Raw genomic sequence first — 27,243 nt, 5'->3', positions numbered from 1 at the left:
GAGGGTGTCCGGTCAAACTACTTCATACCATCATGCCCAGCGGCGGTGCACTTGTGCTCGAGTCGTACCGTCGCGCGGGTCTAGGCGGCATAATCCTCACTTACGGTGAAAGCTGGAAATGCCGCGAATCGGGCGGGTCCTTGAGGGCTCACAACAATTTTCAAAATGACATTGTTTACGTACCAGCGAATGACGTCATTACTTTGTACACCAGAGCGTAAAGCACAAGGACTTAACACTTTAACTGTACCTGGCTATGATATATATATATATATATATATATATATATATATATATATATATATATATATATATATATATGTATGTATGTGTGTGTGTGTGTGTGTGTGTGTGTGTGTGTGTGTGTGTGTGTGTGTGTGTGTGTGTGTGTGTGTGTGTGTTAGTGTTTGTGAAGGAGATTATCTTCATACTTGCCTAAGATATTTGGCCGAGAGAGAGAGAGAGAGAGAGAGAGAGAGAGAGAGAGAGAGAGAGAGAGAGAGAGAGAGAGAGAGAGAGACTAATGCGACAACAGACAGGCTGCAACACGAACCACAGGTGTTACAAGCGCAGCTGTCCCTTCTGGGTCAATCATCTGAACTTTCTAATAAGTTCTGTTTATTTTCCACCTTCCGTCTTGAACTGTGGTCCAACATCACCTTAGCAGGACGGTACGACTCCTGAGCACGACATAACAACCCTTAGATATGAAGGCGTGACCTTGGACCCTTAAGGGTCATTAGCACCACCCAACGACGTATGATGGAAGTGGCAATTTCCTGCTAACAGCAGTTACACATGTACGAACCCTGCTTATCAAAACCTCCAACTTACCATCAGATAAACTGAAAACACATTAGGCGATCCAAATAATAAATAATCAACGGAATACAGAAAATCAATTTCTAGTCAGCCATCATGAAACGCTGTCTTGAGGACTGGCCGAATTCTCCTCAGCTGAGTTCGCGTCCACACAGTTCGCTGCGGGAAGACCTGGCTGGGGCCGGGTCCGTTGCCGTTCAACTAACCATTCCCGGGCAGCCCCAGGGAAGGGGTGGTGGCGGGACGCGGAGGCAGGTGGGCGAACCCGCGCCAAGCCACAAGGCCGCTCTGGTCGAGGTGGTGGTGGTGCCCTGGCCCCATTCATGCAGTATCATGCTGCCGTCATGCTCTTCTATTTTACCAGTGCATATTCCAAGAATCCTGGTATGACGGGCCAGGTGCAGCCCGCCGGCCAAAACAGCTGCGCGGCACGAATGCAGGAACGCGAACAAATAAACCACAACGTTCTGACCCAGCGGAGGTCAGCACTCGAGCCCCGATAGCTTCATAAGGACTTTTGGGCGTCCATTCGTGTGACTGACTCCTGCAAGTGTACATCAACGGGTGTACTGTGTTCCTGCACGTGTACATCAACGGGTGTACTGTGTTCCTGCATGTGTACTTCAACGGGTGTACTGTGTTCCTACAAGTGTACCTCAACGGGTGTACTGTGTTCCTACAAGTGTACCTCAACGGGTGTACTATGTTCTTGCAAGTGTACCTCAATGGGTGTACTGTTATCCTGTAAGTGTACCTAACGAATATACTGCGTTTATAAAAACAAACCACTTTCCTAACACGTCAGTGAAAATAAATAAATAAAAAATCGACAGAGGCTGATGACAGGGAGAGGCGTCTGCGTGAATCAGTTCTTCCTGCCAAAAGCCATATGAACGTACCCAAACCCTTCAGTTTATCACCAGCGTCAGTAACATTTACCCTCCGGGTCCCTGGACCCACCCCGTCACCCTCGTGTGTCGATGAATTGTACCAACCGTACCTTATGCTTGCCTCCACCTTCCCCCTGCTATGTGACCTTCACCCACACTATCAAAGAAGCGCTCTATGTGTACTTAAGACAGATGAAGCCTTTTATAACGGAGCTGATCTAAAGCCAGACAAAGGCATATACAATGCATGGACATTCCCCTGCAGCCAAAAACACAGGGCCTCTTATACCACAGGCGTCGTGGCGAGTACCAACCACAGATCTTCAAGTCCATACAGACTATAAAGTGGGGAATATAGAGAATCATAATGTCAACACCCACGGAAAGACATTCGAATTCCATGTGATCCACAGGCAGAGTCCATCTGATAAAGATGCTCCCCTGCATGACAGTTGACAAGCTTAGCTGATATTTCCAAGGCAGTCAGTCGAACAATCATTCAGTCCTCTGCTCTTCACGCTACATCGCTAACGCGGGAAATGGCGAATATGTATAGGGGAAAAAAACTCAAAAGCCCACACCAATGAGGAAGACGACCAGAAAAATAAAAACATCCACGCTAAGTCCTGGACACCTGCTGCAACGGCAGACTTCTGGGAGTGGGGGAGAGATGGGGCTGGGGTGGGACCCGGGTGAGGGTGAAAGTGCACAGAGAAGACAGCCACAGCTGCAACAATACAGGTGCCCTGGCCAGAGCTGCAGCAATACAGTCTCTCTCTCTCTCTCTCTCTCTCTCTCTCTCTCTCTCTCTCTCTCTCTCTCTCTCTCTCTCTCTCTAACAATCTTTTGTCGTGGGTACTTGTCAAATTCCTGTATCCTTCTACGGTGGCTGTCAAGTTCCTCTCTGTCCCCGCCCCATGTTGATGTTGTTTCTTTCTGCCTCAACCACACTTGGTCTGCTGGCATTCAGTACATAGACATATAAATCTTTCCATATCAGTGACACAACTCACACGACTCGTCCTTTGTAACGCTAGATTTTCACGTGGTGAGCCTTACGCGCGCGCGTGCTCTTTTGCAAAATCATACGAAATCTCTCTTCCTCTTTTGATCATACCATAAAAGCGTAACAAGTAAAAGAGGGAGAGAGTTGGCAGAGGCTTGAGCAATATGAAATATAAGGTGGGTGTTGTTTAACAACATTATCATGCGTTCCGCACACTTTACACAAACATCTTAACATCCAAACACGAAAGCATGCGCGCGCACACACGCACACACACATATCAAAGGCCAGGCCATCAAACTCAAGGGTCGTACCGTCTGTTCAAAGGTCGTACTGTCGTGATCAAGGTGTCGTACCGTCATTCTCATGTGATTAAGCTGGGCAGCAAAGCCTTTCCTCCGGAAGTTTCGTCTTACACAATGTGATAAATCACCCGGAACAATGTCAAGTCACGTTCGGGGTTTTATTTATGTTCTCTACCCTACGTGTATGTGAGCGCCAATAGCAGTGCCAGCTCAAAGCCCATTTCTATATAAAACCATTCCGTGCGGCCTGTATGACGCCACTCTCAGCGATCGTGATTTCAAATAACCCCATCCAAATTACTGCAATCATTTGGCAAGCCTTAATTAAGCCGACACCGCAGTTTTCAGTTAAACTTTTGCAACGGTCAGGTAAGAAACGCTAATGAAAAGTCGCCTTTGGCGAGGCACTGTCATTGGAAGAACAGTCTTTTCAAAGAATTCACTCTGAAGGAGTTCACACTTCCCTGCTACTGGAAGAAATGCAGCCTCTGAGTAACACCAGCACTTTTCTTTAGAGACTGGTCCAGGGGTAATCATAAATATATACAAATATTGGCCCACGCCTGCATGTAGCTGCAAGGCAAGGGAGGTCAACTTCGGCGAGGCTCTATCATCGTCTATGGACGAAAAGAACAATCTCGTAGAGGAACTTCTCAATCCAAAAGATTTCACCATCTTCCTGCAACTGGACGCTCACCGCTGCCATCATCAAAATAGTTTAAAGACTTGAAGGTTGTGTGTGACTGTCACACATTGCTCGATTTTCTTCCATAACGGACAAATTATAACCTATAACCTCTCAGCATAAACCAGCTCTCTTAATTCTGGTACCATCCTTGTTATCCTCATCTGAGTGTTTATGTGTGTTCCCACTCTGAAGGGGTTCAGGGCAACAAGGCAAACACCACTGTGCTCTCCTCTTACACATACCAAGACGTCTGTGGTGCCCATGAGTGCCGAGCCGATCCTCTTGGACCAAAAACTTCACTTCTTAACACTTATATCTTACAAGATTATCTAACTATTGTTCTTAAAAATAATTATCAAGTATTAAAGAGTCGAATTAAACAAAAAGCTAGATGCAAGTAAATCAATCACTCGCAGACCGAATCCGAATCAACGGAAGCGTTGAAATGTCAAAACGCAATTCGCATGGTGTGACACGCTAAAACTTCTATAGAAAGGGTGAAGATACACCGTCATCTCTGCATGCGGTAGGATAGGAATGGCTCCACACTACAGCACCGTGCCCTCCCCACACGCAGATTACACTACTTTCCTTCACACATCCTCGTTACTAAACTCCACATTTAGGTCATACATTTCCCATAAAATAGTGGCTACGATACCGGTCACTACGAGGCCCGTCGCTCAACTTACCTTAAAAGTAAAATCATTCAATCCTTTATAGAATTGAATATATATATATATATATATATATATATATATATATATATATATATATATATATATATATATATATATATATATATAAACTACTGGGCCTTAACTTAGGCAATACTCACGCCTCCTGCAGGATCTCGCAGGGTCCTTCTCCTCCCTCCAACGGCGGACTCTTCATGGTGGTGGCGCGAGGAGTTGCGTCCGGGTCACACACCTCCGCGAGGCGTCGCCGTCTGGGCCATCATCATACCTGACCTCCGCATGGAGACGTACTCTACCTTCCTCCTCCTTGCCCTCGCACAACACAAATATGTCTCACCTTACAACTATATAGGTTCAAAATGCTGTTGTGTTACAGCAGCGAAGTCTTGGCTTAATGTTCACTAATGCACAAATGTTGCTTTGGAAGCAGTTGCAAGTATCACTTCATTATTCTATTACAGTAAAGTGACATTGTCTATTTCTTTAACAATATGGCCAAAATCATGTACAGTTGCTGTCATGGCGGATTCACACTTATTTTCTGTTTAAATAGAAAGAACAGAAAATTACTTCTACCTCTAAAAACATCTTAGTCGCTAAGTGCCAACAATTTCCCTTCTTCACAGTTCACAGACGTGTGTTCCCATAAGACCTGGACACTGGCGCCAGACAGCAAAACTCGACTCCACAGATCCCTCTGTGTTAACCCAGACGATACGGTCTATATATTACTCGCACTAGCAGCAATCTGGACTATCATTCAAGCAATTTGGAGTATAATTAATCAGTCCCATAATGAAGAAAATACGTTTCATTCATTTCTTAAAATTGAAAGTTACTTGATCAAGACCAATTCAAGTTAAGGTAGCTTAACCTGCAATACGATACATAAAGTTTTGCTTCTGTTAGTTACATTAATGTACATGTATACTATCGCTATCCTGAGCTTAAGCTAATATTGGAAATTGCTATGCTGCACTATGTACAAAAACTGGTTAAGCTCGTATATATTATCCAGATCGCTATCAAGAGGTTTGGCTGGCAATTTTGTAACTGCCACACTACTACGCAAGCTGTAACTCATACATTATGATGTGGGTTACGTTGCTAAGTTCAGGGTTGTGCGCGCTGTGTCAGGTTCTGATATATGATGCATGGCATGTTGCTAAGCTGACAGACTGATGCATGTGTCGGATTTGAGGTTACAATAGATCTGGCATGAAGCAGACAATTTAAGCTCAGAATCAGTCACCACAAGTCTTCACAGCTTGACGCTGCCGCGCAGAATATTCCGTAAGTGATAGGAACGAATATATATTCGCACAATCTGACCATCTCCTTGTAAACAGCTTCACCTAAACTATAGTAAATACGATTGACCTCAAATATCTTCACCTAAACTAGTATACCAGCAGTGAGTGAGTTAACTGCTTAAAAACTACAAACTGAATCTTACCTAAACTGGGTCAGATTCGGTAAGATTAACCCGTTTGTCCATCTTATCGACATCCAAGCATGTCTCCCTCGTTTGCCCCTGGAGTAACTGCTGCTTGCCGCCAAAGTTAGCGTCTCTCCCTCCTCACACCGTGGACACCCGCCTCTTACCTAACCCCACCCACCCCTCTCGTGCTTTCTGCCGGCAAGCCAGACTCTCACTAGACGGTATACTTTCCGGGACACTCCCTGACACGTCACGTTCACTTCAATCGCTTGTGGTCGACTCTTGCCGAAAAGCCTAACTCAAACATCCGTGTCCATCCCGATGCACAATATCCAGCTCAAATAACCGCATCAATTCAAATATCCGTTTCCACCACCTGTCGCCGCCTTGTCCAGGTCTCTCACAGATCAACATCGGCGCGGCCGTGTATAGCGAGCTTTTCAAGAGCTACATCGAAGCCACAATGTCCTTACAGTGGTGGTGGAGGGCTGGCTCTGTGGTAAGCCAGTGCAATATGTGTGGCTGGCCGAGTGATGTTCCCTCGTTAGCGCCAGGCTCTGCAAAAGAGAAAGAGAGAGAGAAAGCTGTTATTGATCGTGCTCCTCTATTCATCTGCCTTCACAAATACAGAGAAGGTGTTTCAATGGGAAGCAAATCCTTTCACAATATCATTATCATGAGAGAGAAATCAGCTTGATTAAAAATAACGTGGGCAGTGTAAGTGTACATTTTTGCGCGAAGGGAGTGCAAGTGTGTCACGGTATGTGCATGAAAGTATGTACATCTGTGTACGTATATGTGATTGTGTGCACCGTGAGTTTCACACTCTCGGGAATATGGGAATTAAACACCTTTTTAGTTTCAATTGGTGCAAAAACACTGGGGCCTGGATGGAAAAAATATTTTTCAGTTTCCTGATGATCTTAGCTCCCGGGTTATTGAATCAACCAAATAAGGGAGGGCAGCCAGCTTTCTATTTCAGCGCCTCATTATAGCCATCCACTGAGCTAATACAAGCTCCATTATCTTGTCAAGTCCCCTTTTAGAAGAAATGGAAAAACTCCACATGCAACCTGAACCTATTTTTGAAGACATTTTATTTACCTTCATCATTCATTGGCCAAATAAATAAGACAATGAAAGGGAAAGAATGGGAAAATACTTCGGTCGTCGGAGAAGGATGTGGACTGCGTTGAACTGAGAAGTTTTTTGACAAGACTGTAGTCCCCCAAGTGATACAGTCTCACTAAGGTGACTTTTTACTTGCCATGTAACCTCTACAACGTGGGGTCCGGCAACATCTAGTGTGTGTGTGTGTGTGTGTGTGTGTGTGTGTGTGTGTGTGTATATATATATATATATATATATATATATATATATATATATATATATTCTCTCTCCACAGAGAGTCATGATCAAACAATGGCGACGACAGCTCAGCCCTGTGGTAGCACCTGGCTTGTCCCTGCTAATCCTTCCCGCAAATAAAGAACTTCATACTGAGGCGTCGTCATCTCTGCCCGCCAGAGCTCCTGCACAACCTGTCCACGACCCTCCTTTCATCCCCCCACCCCCTCACCCCTGCTGACAAAGCTGCTGTTTCATACAGGCTGAATTAAAGTTCTCTTCCCGGCTTTCTTTACACCTCGAAGGCTGATGCTGTCTATGAGGTATGTCTCTTTATGTGTAACTACTTATATGTACGGGAAGGGAAGGGAGTTTTACACTTGCAGGGTGGTTAACCAATTTCTATCACACGTTTTTAATTTTCAAATTTCTGTATGCTGCCCACTTACAAAATCTCGTCGTAAATACTGCTAAGTAGGTACACACACAGAAACACAAAGAGTGGAATCATTTGACATTCCTTTAGTTTCAGGGGACAAACATGTGTTTCAACTGTCATTTCTCTACAGTAAAAACACACAAAAAAAAGCTAGTGGGATCGAGCCAGTTCTTTTTCAAATATACCTCATGAGCCTAGCGTTCATACACTTCAAACACACCAGCTTGCTCGACTCCCACATACACGAGACAGAGAACAGAGACACATGAGGATTACAAATGCACACCAAAGAAAAAGACATCAATCAATATAAAATATAACACACAATACCACGGCAAAATATAGGAAAAGCGAACAATAAATATAAATATCGAACACGCCACAAAGCTGATGAATTATAGTTAACTGCAAAAAAAAACTCTGATCATATGTATAAATTATGCAGAGAGTGCATCACATCATTGGCAAAAATTAATTATGTATACATTTCATAACACATAAAACACTACATATAGAGGATATCATAATCTAATATAAAATAATCACCTATAACGATATGATAATGATCAAAAAAAAAACACGAAACATTTCGCAAGTGTAACGGAGGTGAGGTAAAAAAAAAAAAGAAAAAAAATATTAGAACTGGCCTTGTATAACACCTTTTGTTATTCAACGCACTACAGAAACCATCCTACTTCCCTTGGTCAGACAGCCTCAGCGTATTAATGTATCTAAATAAGAATGCTTAAATTTCTATGATATTCTTTTCTAGTTATGAACAAGTTTTCCAGACGCACCACTTCACCGCTGAGTTCTCGGTGTTCCGTAACAATGGGTTAGTCGCCTTTTCAAATAATATTTTCTCGAGATACTGGATTTAATTCATCAAAACATAAGCTGAGGTGAAAAATACGATAATATGAAGCATAGCGAAAAAAAAATAAATACAGAAAACGATGAGCAAATGTAGCTATAAATAATGAATAGGCAAACTAGTACCATGCACAATACGGCTAGTATCAAGTAAGACATGACTAATAATAAGAAGAACACGGCTAGTAACAATCTAGACACGGCTAGTAACAATCAGGGCAGGGCTAGTAACAAGCAGGAAATGGTTAGCAACAAGCAGAACCCTGGCTAGTAACAAGTGGGACACAACTAGTAAAAAACAGGGCCCCGGAGAGTAACAAAGACAACACGGCTAGTAACAAGAGGAACTCTATTCGTAAAATGAAGAACACAACTAGTAATAAGCAGAACAGAGCTAGTAACAAGCAGAACATAGCTAGTACCAAATGGAACACTGCTAGTACCAAGCAGGAGATGGCTAGTACCTAGCCACATATTATACCTCACGTTCCACTCTATGCCCTCTGGTTCGCCAGTTCCCCATAACCAGCGGCAGCCACACACGTGATCAATGAGAACACACAACAGTGACTGAACTTTAGCGCACAAAGGGGCGGACGTAGCACGAACGCGAGGATCACGAGCAGAACAGCCACGTATGGCATGGAACGCTCCGGTACGCAGCGTCAACCACACGGCTAACGAACGCGCGTAGTAGTAGTAGTAGTGGCGGGGGAGGAAACCCCACAGGGATGCGGGTTCGACACAGAGGTAGCGACAGATATTGTATTTCACAGCCTAATGATACCGTCGAAGTATTAATGACAGGGTAGGTTGCTCTGCAAAAAGGTGGTGGGTAAGTAACGTGCGCTGGCCATGGCAACTGCTGCAGGTGCGTACCTACTGTGGAAGGTGGTGGCCAGGGCGCAGCAGCAGCAGCAGCAGCAGGCTTTCCAACCGGGTGGAGTCGCAGGTTCGAGTACCTCCACCTCCCTAGACGGAGGTCGGCGATGCGAGTGCGTGTGTGAGGGAGAGGCAGGCCTGCAGGTCGGCACTAGGCGGATGAGAGAGAGAGAGAGAGAGAGAGAGAGAGAGAGAGAGAGAGAGAGAGAGAGAGAGAGAGAGAGAGAGAGATTGCGTTAAAGGAGAGGATAGCGGCAGCGGCGGCCACCCGGGCTCACCTCTGGCAAACACCGCCAGCGGCCGGGGGCGTAAACCCACCTCGTATGGTGGCGTGCACCCCTCCCTCTACCCCCTGTCCGCCTCACCATGGAACCCACCACCACCTTTATGGGTAAAGGTCACCCACCCTGCCTCATCAGGCACGCCACCTGGCTACTCCGAGTCTCACGTTTAATCCTCGACAGTTTTATACACATAAAAAAAAGCAGATCAAATGACAGAAAATACAAATAATGCCACCGAGCGTGTGGGTGTCGGAGTGGCAGTCGGTGTAAATAAAGATGGTCTGTGCCAGGCGCGGGAACTGGTCATTTCTCATGACAGCAACTAAGTCAAACGACCAGCCGCTGGAGGGGAAACATCACACACACCAAGAAAAGTCGTCAGGGGGCTGAACAAGAAAAATATCTTCCATTACAGAAAAGTTACGTGTGAGAGAGCAATAAAAGGCCAGTAGTCTTCACCGCTGACCGACGCTACGTTAGATTGCGCAGGGCATCTACCTGTTATGCCATGCTACAGTGGGACGGGGAAGCAGCCCTGACACAGAACAATAACCCGACTATGAGAGCCAGATCATCCCCCTCCACACCGAACACACACACACACACACATGCAGGTGGATGTCTCTGTGACGTCGTCAGTTTGGTGGACTCACTGTGACGTCAGTTTGGTGGCCTCACTGTGACGTCACGCGCCACCAGATGATGCCACACCATCCCTGGAGGAACACAACTTCGACAGAAGGTCAAGGAACATCAAACACACACACACACACACACACACACACACACACACACACACACACACACACACACACATCTTGCTCGTCACTCAACAGACCATTACCTCTCCCGAACACCACCAAACGTCAAGAGACCATATAACAACATAGTCAACTGTGACCACGAAGCTGTGCATCAATAGCTGGTGATATATATATACATATATATATATATATATATATATATATATATATATATATATATATATATATATATATATATATATATAATTTTTTTTCATGAAACATTACTACCTAAAAATTCCAACAATGCCAGAGTTACAACCAGTTAACCTTACGTGTCTCTTAACGTTCCTTTTGAAGGATTCTCCATTTCCCCACACCTTTGATATACGTCCTTGCTCCTCTGTTTTGATCGTCTCATCAGTCAGGCTGTCTTTGAGTTCGCCGGCAGCAAACATGTACCTCAGCCTATATATAGGCTTAGACAAGTACGTCCCCTCCACAACCTGATGTGGTTAGGTAAACCTTTGTCGATATTCATCCAGGGCGTTTCCAGTTTTCTCCACCAGGTGGCCCGTAATGTTTGCAAGAGTTATACATACATACACGAATGTAAACAAAGCATGAAGACCGAATGAACGTTTGAGGAAATAGAAATCAGTTACAACGACTCATGTGGATATATTCTTGCGTATATAATTAGGGCTGTGCTAGAAACGCAAGAATTCTACGAGAGAAAAGGCATAACTCGTGCTGAAAGATCCCCGTGTTGAGGAGTACAACATAATCCTTCCTGAATATTGCCAGTCCCCATTTGGAAATATCACCTGTTAAGACTGTTATTGTGTTGTGCTCGAGCAAGGTAAGGTCACCACATTCTTAATCAAACCTTGATCTTTAACATTCTTCTTCCGCTACCGATGAAATTGACTTCTTCCTACGTATATCTAGGGCGAGTTTTTAATCTCATAATGAATGCGTCCGTGTTGCAACGTCCTGTTTTCCTCGGCCGACTGTAAGAGCTGAAAGATGCTCGTGGCAGTATCTCTTCATCTTCCATGGATGAGACCTTCAGAAGTCTGGTAACATCTTTACGTGATAAGCTGTGATTTGCGTGTGTGTATCTAAGATAGTTAAGGGATAGAGAACACCCTGTGCAGCTCCCTGAGGAACAGCTCCTGTTTACCATGGAGAACCCCCAGGTATCAAGTGCTTTGCCTGCTGGAGTTTATGAGGAAGTTACAAGTCTATCTCCCAACTCGACCAGTTGTTCCCACTCGCACACATTTTGTGTGCTACGACACCAGTGGTCGAAGTCCTCCAAAAACTCACGCAGAGTCTAACAATACTACAGCAACATCTTACTTTTCCTCACCATCATCTTTCTTACTTAATCCCAGACATGTAATCATTACGAAAAGAAAAAGACTACTCTCATCCACAGTGGCAAAACCAAACTTACGACACAACACCAAAGTTAGCGATCGCGAACTGAAGTTACAAGCCCGCCAATCGGGCACCGTTTCGAATCTGAGATACGGATCAACGGACGAAGCAATCTCACTAAGTATGACGCACGATCCCCATGTTCCCCGACACCTCATGATGTGCAATTCTGCGTAACGTCTCAGTCACTGGAACTCCATCCGGACACGCATTTCGATCCCATCTCCGAGCCTACGATGGTGGATCGATAATTTTACCGAGTAAAAATGAAACCCAAAATCGAAATCAAGCTTATCAAGTGACCGTGGAACCCGAATCGCACACACTGGCCAGCTGCCAGGCGACGTACTGCTAGCACAGACCTGACCATTAAACCTCCTCAACCTGTGTCAACAAACCGACCCTGAGCTAATGTAACGTACGGCCACCTCGTGTTCGTTCCTACCTCAGTGAGTCACCCAGGAGGAGATCACAAATCAGTGAGTCACCCCAGGGGGGCGGAGATCACAAACCAGTGAGTCACCCCGGGGCAAACCCAGGTTTACTGCCCTTCAACCTAGCATATGGGGGTTGGGAGAGGGAGGGCCACACAGGCAAACAGCGGGACAGCCGTCTCTCCCCCAAACCGACACACGCTGCACCCTAACCCAAATAAACCCATCGGTCATAAAACCGGAAATAAACCCTGGGAGAGCCATAAACCCGGTGCTGACCTCTTACGCTCCTCCCGCCAGACAAAGACGGTGCCACGAGACCCAGGAATGTGGCAAGAACGGCCATCGGAAGTGCCACAACAACCATTAGCTTTCCTCTCTCCCTCCTCCCTCCCTACCTGACCCTGATCCCCGCTACTCACCTGGGCGAGGGCTGAGGGGGTGAGGGGATGGTGTGAAGGGGTCTACCTGGGGGGTGAACGGGAGGTATGCAGGGGTCGACCTGGGGGGTGAGTATGAGGTATGAAGGGGTCGACCTGGGGTTGAGTATGAGGTACGAAGGGGTCGACCTGGAGGCAGGAGGTGCGGGTCGTGTGCCAGGCTGGAGCGGAAGGATGCACCAATGACGGGGGTCGCCGAGGCCTCCGGTGGGCAGACGTGGACACCTTGGGACGGCGAGAGGGGCGGGGAGGGGGGGAGGGGGGTACGGGACCAGGCGGCTGGCGATAATGAGGAGGAGGAGGAGGAGGAGGAGCACAACCCAGTGTCAACTCTTATCTCCAAAGTGTCGAGAGAAATGTCTAACTGCACATACAACACCCGTCTCCAGAAGAACCTGCCTCGTCCGTTCAGTTCATCCTGCTTCACAAGTTCCAACGGAGGCCAAGTTCACATACCTGAGGTGGAAAAAAAATAGAGGAGAACGAGAGAAGCCGGCAGGTCAGCAGCCCGAGTGACCTGCCCACACTAGATGACAGAGAGATTGAAAGAACACTAACTCACAAACTTGTTCATTCCCTCGGTAGACTTCGCGATGGACCAGTTCTCCCAAACAGGGAGGAACCAATTAACCAGAGGACAAAGCACGACTCAAAAGGGAGAATACAGTCAGAAAAAGACGTAATATATATCTATAGTAAGGGAGGAGTGCATGGGATGAGTGGATCAAACCAAGTGTAGGGGTAATAAATAATGGCATCTTTAAGATGTTTAAGAAACCATGACAGAAATGGAAAGGCTAAGTGACCAGGTCCCAACACTAAAACTTTATGGACACACACACACACACACACACACACACACACACACACACACACACACACACACACACACACACATACAAGACTAAACCCGATACTCCGAATTCCTCAACGCAGGGGTGACCATCGGAAGTCCCAAGAGTTCCCTCCATCCAGCTGAGTCAGCCACTTGCTTCCACACATCTTTGACCGGGAGCAGCCAGGAGTCAGGTCACGCAGGGAGGTGCCAGGGGAGCCACAACTCCCCCACCCCACCCCAAGCCACTCACACCCTGAGCCAGTGGGGAGTTACAGCACCCACCATCTCCTCCTCCCCAGCTTCTCTGCCACTCCCACACCAGGTTAGGTCAGGTCAGGCCAGCCGCCAGCAGGCCAGACACGTCCTCCCACTAACATAACTTGCAACTGGTTCCTTCAACTTAACATCTGCTTAGGTCGTCTCCACCATTATCCTCAGCAGTACAAGTCCTTCTCCACCACTCTCTCCACCAGTACAAGTCCTTCTCCACCTGTTTATGGCCTTCTCCACCAGTATCTCCACCAATGCAAGTCATTCTCCACCAGTTTGTCCACCTGTACAGCTCCCTCATCCATCAATCTCTCCACCTGTTCACGTCCCTCTCTACCACTCTCTCCACCTGTTCTGGTTGCCGTCTACCATTTCCACCTGGTCGCTCTCACTCAGTTCTCATCTGTCCACGTTCCCGTCTACCGAATTTCCGTTTGTTTCACTCCTAAGTTCCACTTATTCTCACCAGGTGATGTCCTCGTCTGACAGTCTTTAAATATTCTGGTTTTGATCGAGAATTTCCCCCGCTTCATTTGTTCCATATGTATTAGCTTTCACTTGCTCCCTTTCTTGTCCACTAGAATATACCTGTTCTGTTCCATGGCTACAGTCACCACATGTTCTGTTCCATGGCCACTGCCCCCACCTGTTCTGTTCCATGGCCACTGTCCCCACCTGTTCTGTTCCATGGCCAATGTCCCCACCTGTTCTGTTCCATGGCCACTGTCCCCACCTGTGCTGTTCCATTGTCACTGTCCCCCACCTGTTCTGTTCCATGGCTATAGCCCCCACCTGTTCTGTTCCATGGCCACTGTCCCCACCAGTTCTGTTCCATGACCACAGTCTCCCACCAGTTCTGTTCCATGGCTACAGTCACCATCAGTCTCCTGTCCAAGTTCACGTCTCCCTGTCTCCTAGCTCCTTCCAGTCCAAATCCAGTTCATCTCTCCCTAATTTCTTTAGTTCCCTTCATCTGTTTTCAAGTCTACAGTTTGTTCTAAATACAACAGGACTCTCTCTCTCTCTCTCTCTCTCTCTCTCTCTCTCTCTCTCTCTCTCTCTCTCTCTCTCTCTCTCTCTCTCTCTCTCTCTACTCCTAGTTCCTGATTACCACTTCACACAAGCTTTGGTCCCCAACTAGCAGTTCCCTCGTCTTTAGGGTCCCAAGAACCAGTTCCCTAATGTTCCGGTACCTGCTTCTCCCGGTCCCCAGTTGTCTCGGTATCTCATTACCAGTCTGTTGTCATTCTAACCACCAGTTCCAATACTGCCTAACCCCTTTCCTCTAGTTCTCCACTCTTCTAGTCTCAACCCTCCAGTTCCCCTTCCGTTCAAGCCTCAGCCTTCCAGTCCCCACCCGTTCTGATGACATCCCCTGGCTTCTCCTTACAATGGAATTCGAAGATCCAGAAAAGGAAAGGCACTATAGACAGGACCACCAGAGGGAAGTGTGCAGTGCGTCCACAGAAAAAAAAAAGTTTTTTTTTTCATATGTAACAAATATAAAACCAGTTTCGTGTCATCATTTGCGGATGATACTAGAACATAAACGAAACTCTGATTGGTAGAAAACGCTTAGAAGCCGTAGGTAATCAAGTCGTCCAGAGAGAAGCTGGATTCTACGATCCTTCAAAACGAGGCGAGCAAGACCAATAACTACACTTTCCAACCAACTAATCCTCACAAAATTAGATAACTGATGTGTTGATACCACCTTGGCAGAAGGGCGATGACACTAGGCGGAGAAATGAGCCAAGGGCATCATTCTTAGGCCACAATCAATCCATGAAGCATCAAAACCACTGGGTAACGACTGAAATCACGTAATCCAGATCCTATTTCCCGAAGCACTGACGGAGTAGAGATGTAGCGTACACGAGTACCACTGGGAAGACTGAACCTTCAGTTAGTAAGTATAAAAAAAATTCTGGACAGCGTCCAAATGAAAGCAAGAACTACTGACCCTGAAATGGAAGAGTAAAGCTATAAGGAGAGGTCTGGCATGTGTCATGGACTTGCCCACGCTCGAGGAGAAGGCCAAGGGAAGAAGTGCCTCAGTTCTAAATGGCTTGAAGGGACTTGATGGCACGGAAGAGATCTTCGTGATGGTGAGGGAGCCATCACCCACCGGGCACACATGGACACTGTGAATAAGAGAAGGGAGAGACAAGAAGAAATACTGGCTGAGTAACAGACGTGAGGAACAGGTGAAGACATAATGAATGCAGGGGATAAGAGGGAAATTGAGGAGGCTGTGTGATACAAGAGAGGTTAATAGAATGATAGAACAGAGGTTAATAGAATTCGTGACGAGTGTACAACATCCTCCCTACATGTACACACAAACACACACACACCACAAAAAACATACATATATACACCAACAAACACAAACAACCCTGACCTACATTGATGGTGGTGGTGGTGCCGGTAGAGAGAGAGAGAGAGAGAGAGAGAGAGAGAGAGAGAGAGAGAGAGAGAGAGAGAGAGAGAGAGAGAGAGAGAGAGAGAGAGCTGGCAACAGCAGATGCAGCAATAGGAGGGACGATATGTTAGCTGTCGGGGAGAGTATGCTGGTGAGAGGGGAGGAGAGGGAGATATAATGGTCCTGGGGTACTGCAGGGGAGCGAGTGTATGCTGCTCTAACCTAGGGCAGAGAGAGAGAGAGAGAGAGAGAGAGAGAGAGAGAGAGAGAGAGAGAGAGAGAGAGAGAGAGAGAGAGAGAGAGAGAGAGAGAGAGAGAGCAGTGAGGCATGCTAGCTATGCAGTGTGGCGATGTGGTGGAAGCTTTTGCTAGCCCTAACATAATTTCAGGAGGTCTTCTACCCCACAGGTGGGTCTGGGGTCTTACCTGACCTTACGTATACCTGACGATAATTTCGGAGGTTCTTCTGCCCCCACAGCTAGGTCTGGGGCCTTACCTTACAGCGGTGGGAGAAAAGGGGGTAAGTTATCCCCGGCAGGGGCAGGAGTGGGCAGGGGCAAGGCATGTGTGGGCTGTGGGGCAGGATGCTGGGCAAGGAGGTGGAGAGATTAAAGCGTGAGATCTCCTTATACGGCCAGCAGCCATTACTGGAGGTGCGGGTACCCTCCTCCTGCACTCCCTGGCTCGCTTGCTCTCCCTAGTGCACCTCCTCCTGCACTCCCTGGCTCGCTTGCTCTCCCTAGTGCACCTCCTCCTGCACTCCCTGGCTCGCTTGCTCTCCCTAGTGCACCTCCTCCTGCACTCCCTGGCTCGCTTGCTCTCAGGAGTGCACCTCCTCCTGCACTCCCTGGCTCGCTTGCTCTCAGGAGTGCACCTCCTCCTGCACTCCCTGGATCGCTCTCTCTCCCGAGTGCACCCCCTGTTGCACTCCCTGGCTCGCTCTCTCTCCCTAGTGCACCTCCTGCTGCACTCCCTGGCTTGCTCTCTCTCTCCCTAGTGCACCTCCTCCTGCTCTCTGTCTCTCCTGAGTGCGGGTGAATGAGACAGAAATGAATGTATGATGAATGCCTGTAAAAACGAATAATTCTTGAAGACACTGAAAGATCGAAGGACAAATCTTCATCATGAATTGCGTCGATGAATGAGGGTATGTGGAGAGATAATGAGGCAATTAAAAAGTAATTATTTTCTCCCTGTGTCTGTGGGAAGGGGGAGAGGGGGGGGGGACCAGAGGATAGGCGACCGGACAAACAACAAACACACTCACCCAAACAAATACAAATACACAGGCAAGCCATCACTGCAAACAACGGACACATGGCGTGATCCATGCACTTTGCCAGGACACATGGCAAGTGTCACTACCCTGGATCATCAACCGTGATCCGTACGTCTACAACGCATCAAATCATAAAGATGGTACAATGCTGAAACAGACCAGAGCCTGAGTACTGCAGCGAGGAAGTGCACACCACAGAGCCGCATTGGCTGGGCTTTTAAGACCCAACGACTGTCATGGCTCGTTAAGGCCGTCAACGTCAATTTATGTCCACCAATTGAAGAGAAAATAGAATCCTGAACACCTTCATGAGTTCGCATTCCAAGGCTAAAACACGCTCTCAAATGCTAATAGATCACTCCTCTTCATCTCACCTTTATTTAAGTCATTTCATTAACTCCATGAGGCCAGACTCGTGACGTGAACAGTCTACAGCTCTTCAAAATAAGGAGAAACGGGAGAAGCGAATGATTATAGCGTGAAGTTAAGCAAGTGACTTGGTTACAGACGCCAAAGAGGTGCATTTATAGCGTGGGAGTTACGGACGGACGCCACCAAATGAAAGTTGCGGTAAATGTGGACAGAATACAGACGGCATGACGGCAGGGAATGTTCAAGAGATGGGGGACCCACGAATGGTCTACGAACTCCCTCCCTGCACAGTACAAAAAGGCGACAATAAATGACTTATTACAATAAGAATATAAAAGCAGGAGAGAAGGAGGAGGGAGAGGAACATAAGAAGAAGAAGAAGGAGGAGGAGGAGGAGGAGGAGGAGAAGCAGGAGGCGAGGGAAAGAAGGCGTGGCCAGAACTAAACCTCCTCACGTGTCCAGAATGCATTAGCCAGGCTGGGGCCATGGGTGACCTTGTGATGTTGCTGGAACATGACCTCCCCCCCCACATCATCCCTTCATACCAACCTAGCCCTCCCTTACCCTCACTGACCTTGACCTCCTTTCCTCAGTGACCTTAACCTACATCCTTCCCCTCGGTGACCATGACCTTACCTCTGTGACCTTGATCTTCCCTTAGTAACACTGATTCGTTCCCTCAGTGACCTTGGCCTCCTACCCTCAGCGACCTTGGCCTCCTACCCTTAGTGACCTTGGCTTCCTACCCTTAGTGACCTATCCATCCTTCTTACGTTAGTGACCCTCACCTCCTCATAAACCTTGACATTCTTCTCTGTGATCTTCCCCTCCCTCCTTCTTTGACCGCTATGTAGAACATTCTAGCAAGTAAGGTCATCATACTACAGGAATATCCATGGTAATGTAACATAGGCGTGGGGCACGTCAGGTCTCCATGGAAAAAAAAAAAAAAAAAAACTTATGTACAGAAGGACAACTTGAATTCATTGTAATGTAAGAAAATCTAACGTCCCAACGAGTGCTGTTATTCCCAAAGGAGTGTGTGTGTGTGTGTGGAGAGAGAGAGAGAGAGAGAGAGAGAGAGAGAGAGAGAGAGAGAGAGAGAGAGAGAGAGAGAGAGAGAGAGAGAGAGAGAGAGAGAGAACCGAGCCTCTGTGTATTCAAGGTTAATGAAGTATTAAGCATACTAAATTTAGCCAACTCGCAGAGTCTGAATTGGACTTTCTCAACTGATAGTGCGGTCGCCATTAAAACACTGTTGCCAATATTCACTCGAACGAGTTATACACCTCGTCCATTGTTCAATGGTCTCGCCCATTTTCTTTTTCTGCACTAGGTAAACTCCAGAAATGAGAGGTCTAAAGGGGGATTTAATCTTAAAATTCTTTGCATCCGAGCTGGAACTCATCCTGCTTACAAAATACATCTTATGATTCATGTATCGTGTGTCGTAATATATATATATATATATATATATATATATATATATATATATATATATATATATATATATATATAGAAAATGACTTATCATACATCCTGAAGATTAGTTTGCATGGCACAGAAATCAGTGAACTGTACATATATTCGAACGCTTCGTAATATTACGTATTTCATCCTTGATATTAAGTGCAACACCTAATACAACATAATGAGTGTATAATGCTCGCCGGCAATTTAATTGACGGGGAGCAAGGTTTACCAGGTTCAATTTTCTCAGAAAATGTGTAACAAAGGAGGCTTTGTTACTCAAAACTCTGGACGAGTCAGAACTGCGTAAAACGTTGTGTTACATAAGACCCACGTTGGAAATCCTCACAGAGGGAGTGCATCCCAGTGTTTACAATTGTCATTAGGGAAATTCAAGCGCTGTGACCAGTCGACTCCTATGTTTATATTTCACGCGCTCTGCAAATCTTTACATGTTTCCTCGTGAATTCCAGAATGTGGAATGACGTAACTCAATCATCGACCTTACTTATTTCTGATAAAAACAACTAACAACCCAAAAACTCATAACGCAATAGTACGAAGGACTTTCCAGAAGCCCCTACTTCATTATCATACAACCAAAACTTAGAAAAAAGTTCATTGGCATTTTGGCATTCGCTGATTATCTGCAAATAAGAATATGAAGCTATAAATGCAATTTCCACTAATAATATATTTTTCCATATTTTCTCTCACAATACATGGAATAATTTGGGCCGTCTGAACTGCGGTTGGCAACGCTTTTGTTTGACCAGGTTAGATAAGCTGGTGCGAAGCCCCGATAAATGCTACAATGATTTGGGTGCAATATATATATATATATATATATATATATATATATATATATATATATATATATATATATATATATAAATATATATAAATATATATATATATATATATATATATATATATATATATATATATATATATATATATATATATATATATATATATATATATATCAACCCTATTCATATAGCAAGAAGTGACAAAGTATTCTGAATTGGTCTAAGAAGGAGCGAGCAAAATAATGTATATTACGAACTTGATTATCGTAATTCTCAGAAACATTTCCACAAACCAACGCACCACGTAGGACTCCGGGCGATAATGATGTCTCTGTGGCCACGGTGCTAAGTGCACGAACCTACAGGCCGTGGTTCGAAGACAGCGGGGCAATTGGTGGAGTGTTGGCACAGAGAGGTCGAGGCCGACACTCAACAGACTTGTCTGTTCCCCTCCGCCATTACCTCTCGGGATTGTTTACATTGTACCCGACGCTCGGAAGGAGAGGGATGTATTCAAACGGTCGCCTTGTCTCAGCTTTTCTGCCTGTTAGTCAGCCAGTCTTTAAGTCTCTTAATTACCTATTTGTAATTACCAAGCTGTGTTCCAATCAGGAGAGAAAGGTTTAAAGTCATGAGATCCCATATACGTATGACTGCTAAACCACCTTCCTCGCCTGCCCGCTTGCCTAAGACCAAAAATGAAAAAAAAAGGAATGCCCACAATTCTATACTGGGTTGAGCTCATACATTTATTTCCTACTCACTTAGACAACCGAAAAGGGATTATCTGAGGGCAGGCGGGGTTTACGTCCACCATAATTTCCGATCTCGCAGTTAATGGTCTTGAGTCACAATGGTGTTATCTCCAGAGACCACATTGAAGGCAGGACCTAAAATCTGTCCCTCTCTGGTCACAACGGGGAACAACATACAACAGTAACGTCACGCTACTGTTGTATGTTCACCATTATAAAGTCTGTTATGACCAAAGCGGCGGTACAGGTTTCAAATCTCTTCCCTCATTCTGGGTTCTGGAGATTGTCACAGTATTGTGACCAGACCAACGGTCGCCGGGAGGGAAATCATACTAAAAATTTAAATCCCAACATTCCCTTAACAAGACGTGTGTTGTTGCTACCGCGCACAACAACAAGAAAGGAACAATGGATTTTTTAAGTTTTCCTCCGGAAAATAAGATAAATAAATAAATAAATGGAAGTTCATGGTATCGATCCCTACCAACTCACAGGCAACATGCCACATCTCGATTGAACCGTTGTGATGACTGCTTCTTCCCCTACACCGCTAAACTTTGGAACATCTCTTCCCTCCTCGTGTGTCTTTCCCAACAATTACAACCTGTCCGTGTGTAAAAGCAAGTTTTCAAAAGCCTTTGAAATTTCTAAAAATAATCTTTTCTTTCATTTTTTTCCCCTCTCCTTCGGCCTCGGCCAGGACTTTGGGGTCCGTGACTGATGCTTCGGACACAAGGAAAAAAAATCTTGTGTCCGCACATCTGATAAAGAAAAAAATCCACAAACAATGAGCATTTACAACAGACGATTGGAGAGAGAGAGAGAGAGAGAGAGAGAGAGAGAGAGAGAGAGAGAGAGAGAGAGAGAGAGAGAGAGAGAGAGAGAGAGAGAGAGAGAGACTATAAGCGGAAGTCTAGATAACATTGCAAAACGGTATAAATATCTGATGACATGAAATATTAAAGAAAACTTCTCCAGAAGCGAAATCACACGAATAGCCATTCATTTGTACGAAGCTGTGTGTGTGTGTGTGTGTGTGTGTGTGTGTGTGTGTGTGTGTGTGTGTGTGTATGTGTGTGTGTGTGTGTGTGTGTGTGAAGACTCGCCAGGGCCGAGCCTGGCACGGGCTCTTGTCAATGACAGCACCGTTCTTCGTCAGCCTTGGCGACGGCTGCGTGCCAGGGGCACTGTAAACACTGCCACTTATTTCTGGTCCTTTCAATAATATCCAGAATAGATACCCTCATCCTCATGACCTCTGATAGATACCCTCATCCACCTGACCTCTGATCTACCCAACTGGACCACATACCATGAGTCTAAGAGTTTAGGGCACTTTATATCACTCCCTCCCTGTCTTGTCCTGTACATGTCATAACCACGTATCACTGAGAGATTTTGGTACATATTATGATGTAAAGCTGAACTCACAATTGTTACTGTCTGGTCAAAGGTCTTCTCGTACCCAAGTGTCGTACCACCGTGCTCTATGAGGCGTACCACCGTGCTCTAGGAGGCGTACCACCGCGCTCTAGGGGATGTACTGACGTGTTCTAGGGATGTATCGTCGAGTTCAAGGGTCGTAACGTCGTGCTGTTTATCATACACTGATCACGACGGCACGACCCATGGGTATGATGCCCTTGGCCTTTGACTCTCTAACCCTTCACGGTAAACGCCAAAAGCCTGGGCCAATCATACTCAAGAGTCATAACGACCGCGCTGTGGTTAAGGAGTCTAGGAAAGCAGGAAAACCCTTATATATATATAAGTGTCCCAGCCAGGTACTAGAAAAGCTGAATTGTAAACAAATCAACACTTCTTTCTTCAGTCTTCATCAGGATCTGTGGCTGTGGTCGTCGACTTCCCAGCTCCTCCTGGCACCACCAGCACCACCGCTGCTGCTGCTGTTGGTACGATATGAAAAGCGTAAGTCATGCAGGCGTGGCCTGGAACGTGCGTGTCTATTTCACATTAACTTCCGCAATTTATTGTTTCGGCGAAAATTGCACGGGCAGGTCTCAACATCCAGCCATCCCACAGCCCAAGATGTCGCAATAAATGACCGATCGTAATTCATTTTGCCCCCAAGTCTTTTCCTTTTCACATGTTGTGGGTGGATTTAGAGTCAGTCATGTCTCGGTTTATACATCTCGAACATGTCTCGAAGCGAGCTTCGGCATGTCTCTGTGGTGTTTTCCGACATGGTCTGGCGTTCATCATGTCGCGGTTCACGGCTCCGACAGTAGGTATTGACGTCTCGTCCGGCCAGTACCGTACGGGGCCAGGCAATCTTCCGGGGTTTCTCTGTTCCTCACCTTAGACAAATCTCTCTCTCTCTCTCTCTCTCTCTCTCTCTCTCTCTCTCTCTCTCTCTCTCTCTCTCTCTCTCTCCTCCAACAGTCCTAGGCTACATGGTGGATCATAAACCCTCCTCACTTCCTCGTCTCTTCCTGGCTGAGATCCTGTCACATCCCCTATCATGTACATGCACCTCAGCGGTGGGGTCACGCACCACCACCGACAGCCCAATTACGTTCGGCAGATACTGTGTACCCTTTGGTAACTCGAACGTTATATAAATCGATCGCTGCTTCTTTTCTTCCACGGCCAGAGATTAGCAATCCACTCTCGTTCGTTCCTCCCGATTCACACACAATCTTCCTTTACGAACCAGGTCCATTACCACATGAAGAAGAGGATGGCTCTTTCTTTTCAAGTGGCCCCGACGTGAACATGCTCACCACTTCATCCGAGGATCACCCTCAACCTCATGTCACCCATGTACCACATAATTCGCCAACCTGTATTTATGAAAAATCAAGGATGGTCCCCATTACAATCGTCTCCGTGTTTCTCAAGGGAAAAGAAGTTTCGAGTTACTTCGGTCTAGATCCTACTGACGGAGCAAGGGTGGCGTCCCAACTGTGCATATTCCGGCCATGGATCCACAATGATATTACACCACAAAGGCCAGGATGGGATCGCTGCTGAGATATGCCACCCGGAATCTTATCGCAGTTCGTTGATACCAAGGTCGCTCAACCTGTTGTTTACAACGTCCTCAACGTCAAAGGCGTTCCAGTCCTTAAACCTGAGCCTGTTGCAGCATCTTATTAATCCCCTTGTGACATTCGCTTCGTCACTGAAGATACCTTTACATCCACATTCTAAACCTGATACAAACCCAACCAGGGAAGCTGAAGTGGTGTTACACGCACATCATACACTGCCACTGTCGGTGAGAAAAGGTAAATGATAAAGATGGGGGTTACGGAGGCGAGCGCTCTGACAAAAGGGGCTGTCAAGGCGGCAAGAGGCCATCATGTGGAAAGCTCAGGGCAGACGAGAAGGTGGTGAAGAGCTGGCGTACTACGTATCATGGTCCCTGGTGCGAGGGTAGAGGACAAGTTGAGAACACAGAGGCACAGACGCTATGAACGAAGTGCTGAAGGATGGTCGTAATACCTAGTCGTCCATGTTATGAATGGCCACCGTAAATATCCTCAAATCTCGACGGCGAGTCGTCAGAAAATGATGGATCTTCACTGAAACTTCCCTCCCTAGTAAGCAGTGGACGCCTCCACACGGACAACTTGTCAACTCCATCATATTTACTCACGAGGAAAGGATACCCGACCCACACGAGCCCCAATCACACACAGGGGAACGACGCCTCCTTAAACGCGAAAACGAGATAAGGAAAATTCTGAAGCTGAATTATAATAAAAAAAAAACCTTCATTCGTCTAAGGGTATAGAGACAAAGCACTTCACTCATAAAATGGAAAAAAGGGTAACTCTGCTGAGGGATAGGTGAAGGCAAGTATACAGCGTGCACTTAGGGTACAGCACATCGTGACAGAAGGACGACACAAGTGTGCCTGAGTGGGCAAACAATCGTCACATGACGTGCAGAGCTGACTGCCAGGAGTGCACAATACGACGTTGCTCGTCCACAGATAAAGTGTGTCGCGTGAGTGTGAGGTGCATTCCATCAATCCCTCTTTGTAGCTGCTCAGAAGGACGCAGAGAATCTTACACAGATATGCCCGAGGGAGTGAGGTCGGCCATTTCCAGCAGGTGCTAACGCTTTCCTTGGTTTGTTAGGTCTATAGTGCTACTCGTGTCTGGTGTGCAGCGTCGAGTAGTCGAGGGCCGGTCAACTGGCCTTGCAAGTGAGTTGCGACGATGTGGTAAGGACTGGTAAGGGCTGGTGGCATATGGAAGGGGGGCGGCAGGATGGTGGAGCTCCTGGTTAGGGCTGAGGGTGGTGGGAGCCCAGGTAAGGGCTGTGAGGAAGAAGGGAGGGGGGTGACCTGGGAGGGTGGAAGGCAATAATGTAAACATCATCATCATCAGCAACAACAATAAGAACTGGTGACCACTTGGCCCGGGTCTCCGCCAGCGTCGCACTGCACCACTGCGTCCGCCTGGTGTGTGTGTGTGTGTGTGTGTGTGGTTCTACCATGCAACCATTTCACTCGGTCTTCAAGGGTGGGGGGGTCAGTCTTCACTTATGACCTCCCACCCCCGATCTCTGAATGAAAAGAGACATTCAAAAATTACAACTTCAGTTCACTTCAGCACTTCTCGTGTGTCTTCATCAGTCACGAGTAGATCTGAATTCTGAATGAACATGGCGGGCGATGTGTCTCAATCCTTCATGCGCTCTCTCATTCTGCATCGACCCAGCGGCTTACGTAATATATAGGTCTTTGACACGATAGCCATCTTAATCACTTGCGGACACACACACACACACACACACACACACACACGTGCGCGCGAGAGAGATTGGTGGCTCCACGAATATAAAACACCCTCCCCGTACAGACAATCACAAACTGGTTAATACAGCCACATACACACACAAACATGATCTCAAGGACTCTTGTTGCATATTTAACAATCATCTTTCCATACGGTTCACGATCAAGCCGGGGGTACCGCCAGCCTAAAGACCAATTAGTAGTTGGCTGTCATTAACTGCGCCAGCAGAGACCATAAAGAAGCCAGGGAGGGGTGATACGGTAGTGCATGAGAAGGATATAACAGAAGACCTGATGGTCTATGACGAGGTTAACTGCTGGAGGACCGTGATATGACCTTCCATTCCCCACAGAGACAGGGATAGTAAAGCAGAAGGCTCCTCCCCACCCACCACTATTGATGAAGGCCGGATAGTAAAGCAGAAGGCTCCTCTCCAACTACCACTACAGATGGAGACAGGATAGTAAAGCAGAAGTCTCCTCGTCCAACATTCCTTTCGGCACATAACCCGACACCATGCAGCATGGAGAGAGTACACTAACATTGAAATTTTATGGGGAAGTATGTTTCTGAACTTTGTATTGTGAAAACTCGTAATATATCTCTTCGGAATACGTCCTTCGTTTTATGTTAAAGAAAATGTATTTTTCGATCTCTGAATCTTCCTTGGTGGGATTTATTTTTGAGCGACAGAATTAGCTTTGTTGCTCTCCTCTGTACATCATCTAGTTTTTCTTCGTCTTAAGCCAAGTCAGTCCCGATGGTTCGAGGTATCAATGCTGCTGCCTCTATTGAATGCCGCACAGAGTTAGGTCTCCCACCGTCCACTGCTTCAACCGGCCAATTCACATCGACCCCGCTCGGTACGAAGACAGTACAACCATAGGGTATCATGGCCTGGTCTTTGACCCGACCCTAGCAAGTGTCAATTCTAAGACCACGCCATCATACCCGATGATCGTGCCGTCGTGGTCTCAAGGGTCGTACCCGCCGCGCGCCGTGCACAACGATCGTACCGTCGTGCTCAGGTACTCAAGGCCGGCATTGACGCGTCGCGTCCACCTCGATCTGAAGGATCTTGCTATAGGAAGGCCCCACCCCCATGCTATTAATACATCGTACATGTGCCCCATGACACATGGAACCACTCGTCTCAAACCACAACATCTGCAGACAATTCTTTACGCCGAGCCTCAAGATTCCCCCGCCCCCCCTCACCCCTTTCCCAACCCGAACCCCCCCACCACCACCACGTGACTTCTACTGAAGGAGAACACTCCGAGAGTTGAAAGTCTCGCGCGGAGAATCAAGGAGTTCGAGTAAATAAATGAAAAAAATAAAAAAAATCCATGACTTGCTTTTGAAGAATCACTGCGATCGGTTTGGTTCGTTTCAAATAATCCGAAACTCTTTAAGCGTACGGTCCAGGAAATAATCTTCCACAACGGCCAAAGGACTTTCCAGTTTGTTCCTCTGAGCTCTGGAATGGAAACCTACACCGAGACGCTGAA

At 46.5% G+C, this 27,243-nt stretch overlaps 1 protein-coding gene across 2 annotated transcripts in view; it reads right to left on the bottom strand.

Moving 5' to 3' along the window:
* LOC139760838 (uncharacterized) overlaps window positions 1–27,243 on the bottom strand; it is a 129,867-nt gene that overhangs the window by 63,250 nt on the left and 39,374 nt on the right. The window contains exons 1-2 of one of the 2 annotated variants that reach the window (XM_071684503.1): window positions 6,324–6,410; window positions 4,550–4,950 (exon numbers count right to left, since the gene is read on the bottom strand). In XM_071684503.1, the coding sequence (XP_071540604.1) occupies window positions 4,550–4,605 (56 nt within the window). In that variant the 5' untranslated portion in view covers window positions 4,606–4,950; window positions 6,324–6,410. Of the gene's footprint in view, window positions 1–4,549; window positions 4,951–6,323; window positions 6,411–27,243 lie in introns of those variants that run through there. The other variant, XM_071684502.1, reaches the window with a different exon arrangement.

The sequence above is a fragment of the Panulirus ornatus genome, chromosome 38, assembly GCF_036320965.1.
Source record: "Panulirus ornatus isolate Po-2019 chromosome 38, ASM3632096v1, whole genome shotgun sequence".
NCBI classification, from domain to species: Eukaryota; Metazoa; Arthropoda; class Malacostraca; order Decapoda; family Palinuridae; genus Panulirus; species Panulirus ornatus.
Note: the sequence above shows the minus strand (reverse complement) of the source record. Positions and strands in the feature narration are given on the sequence as shown.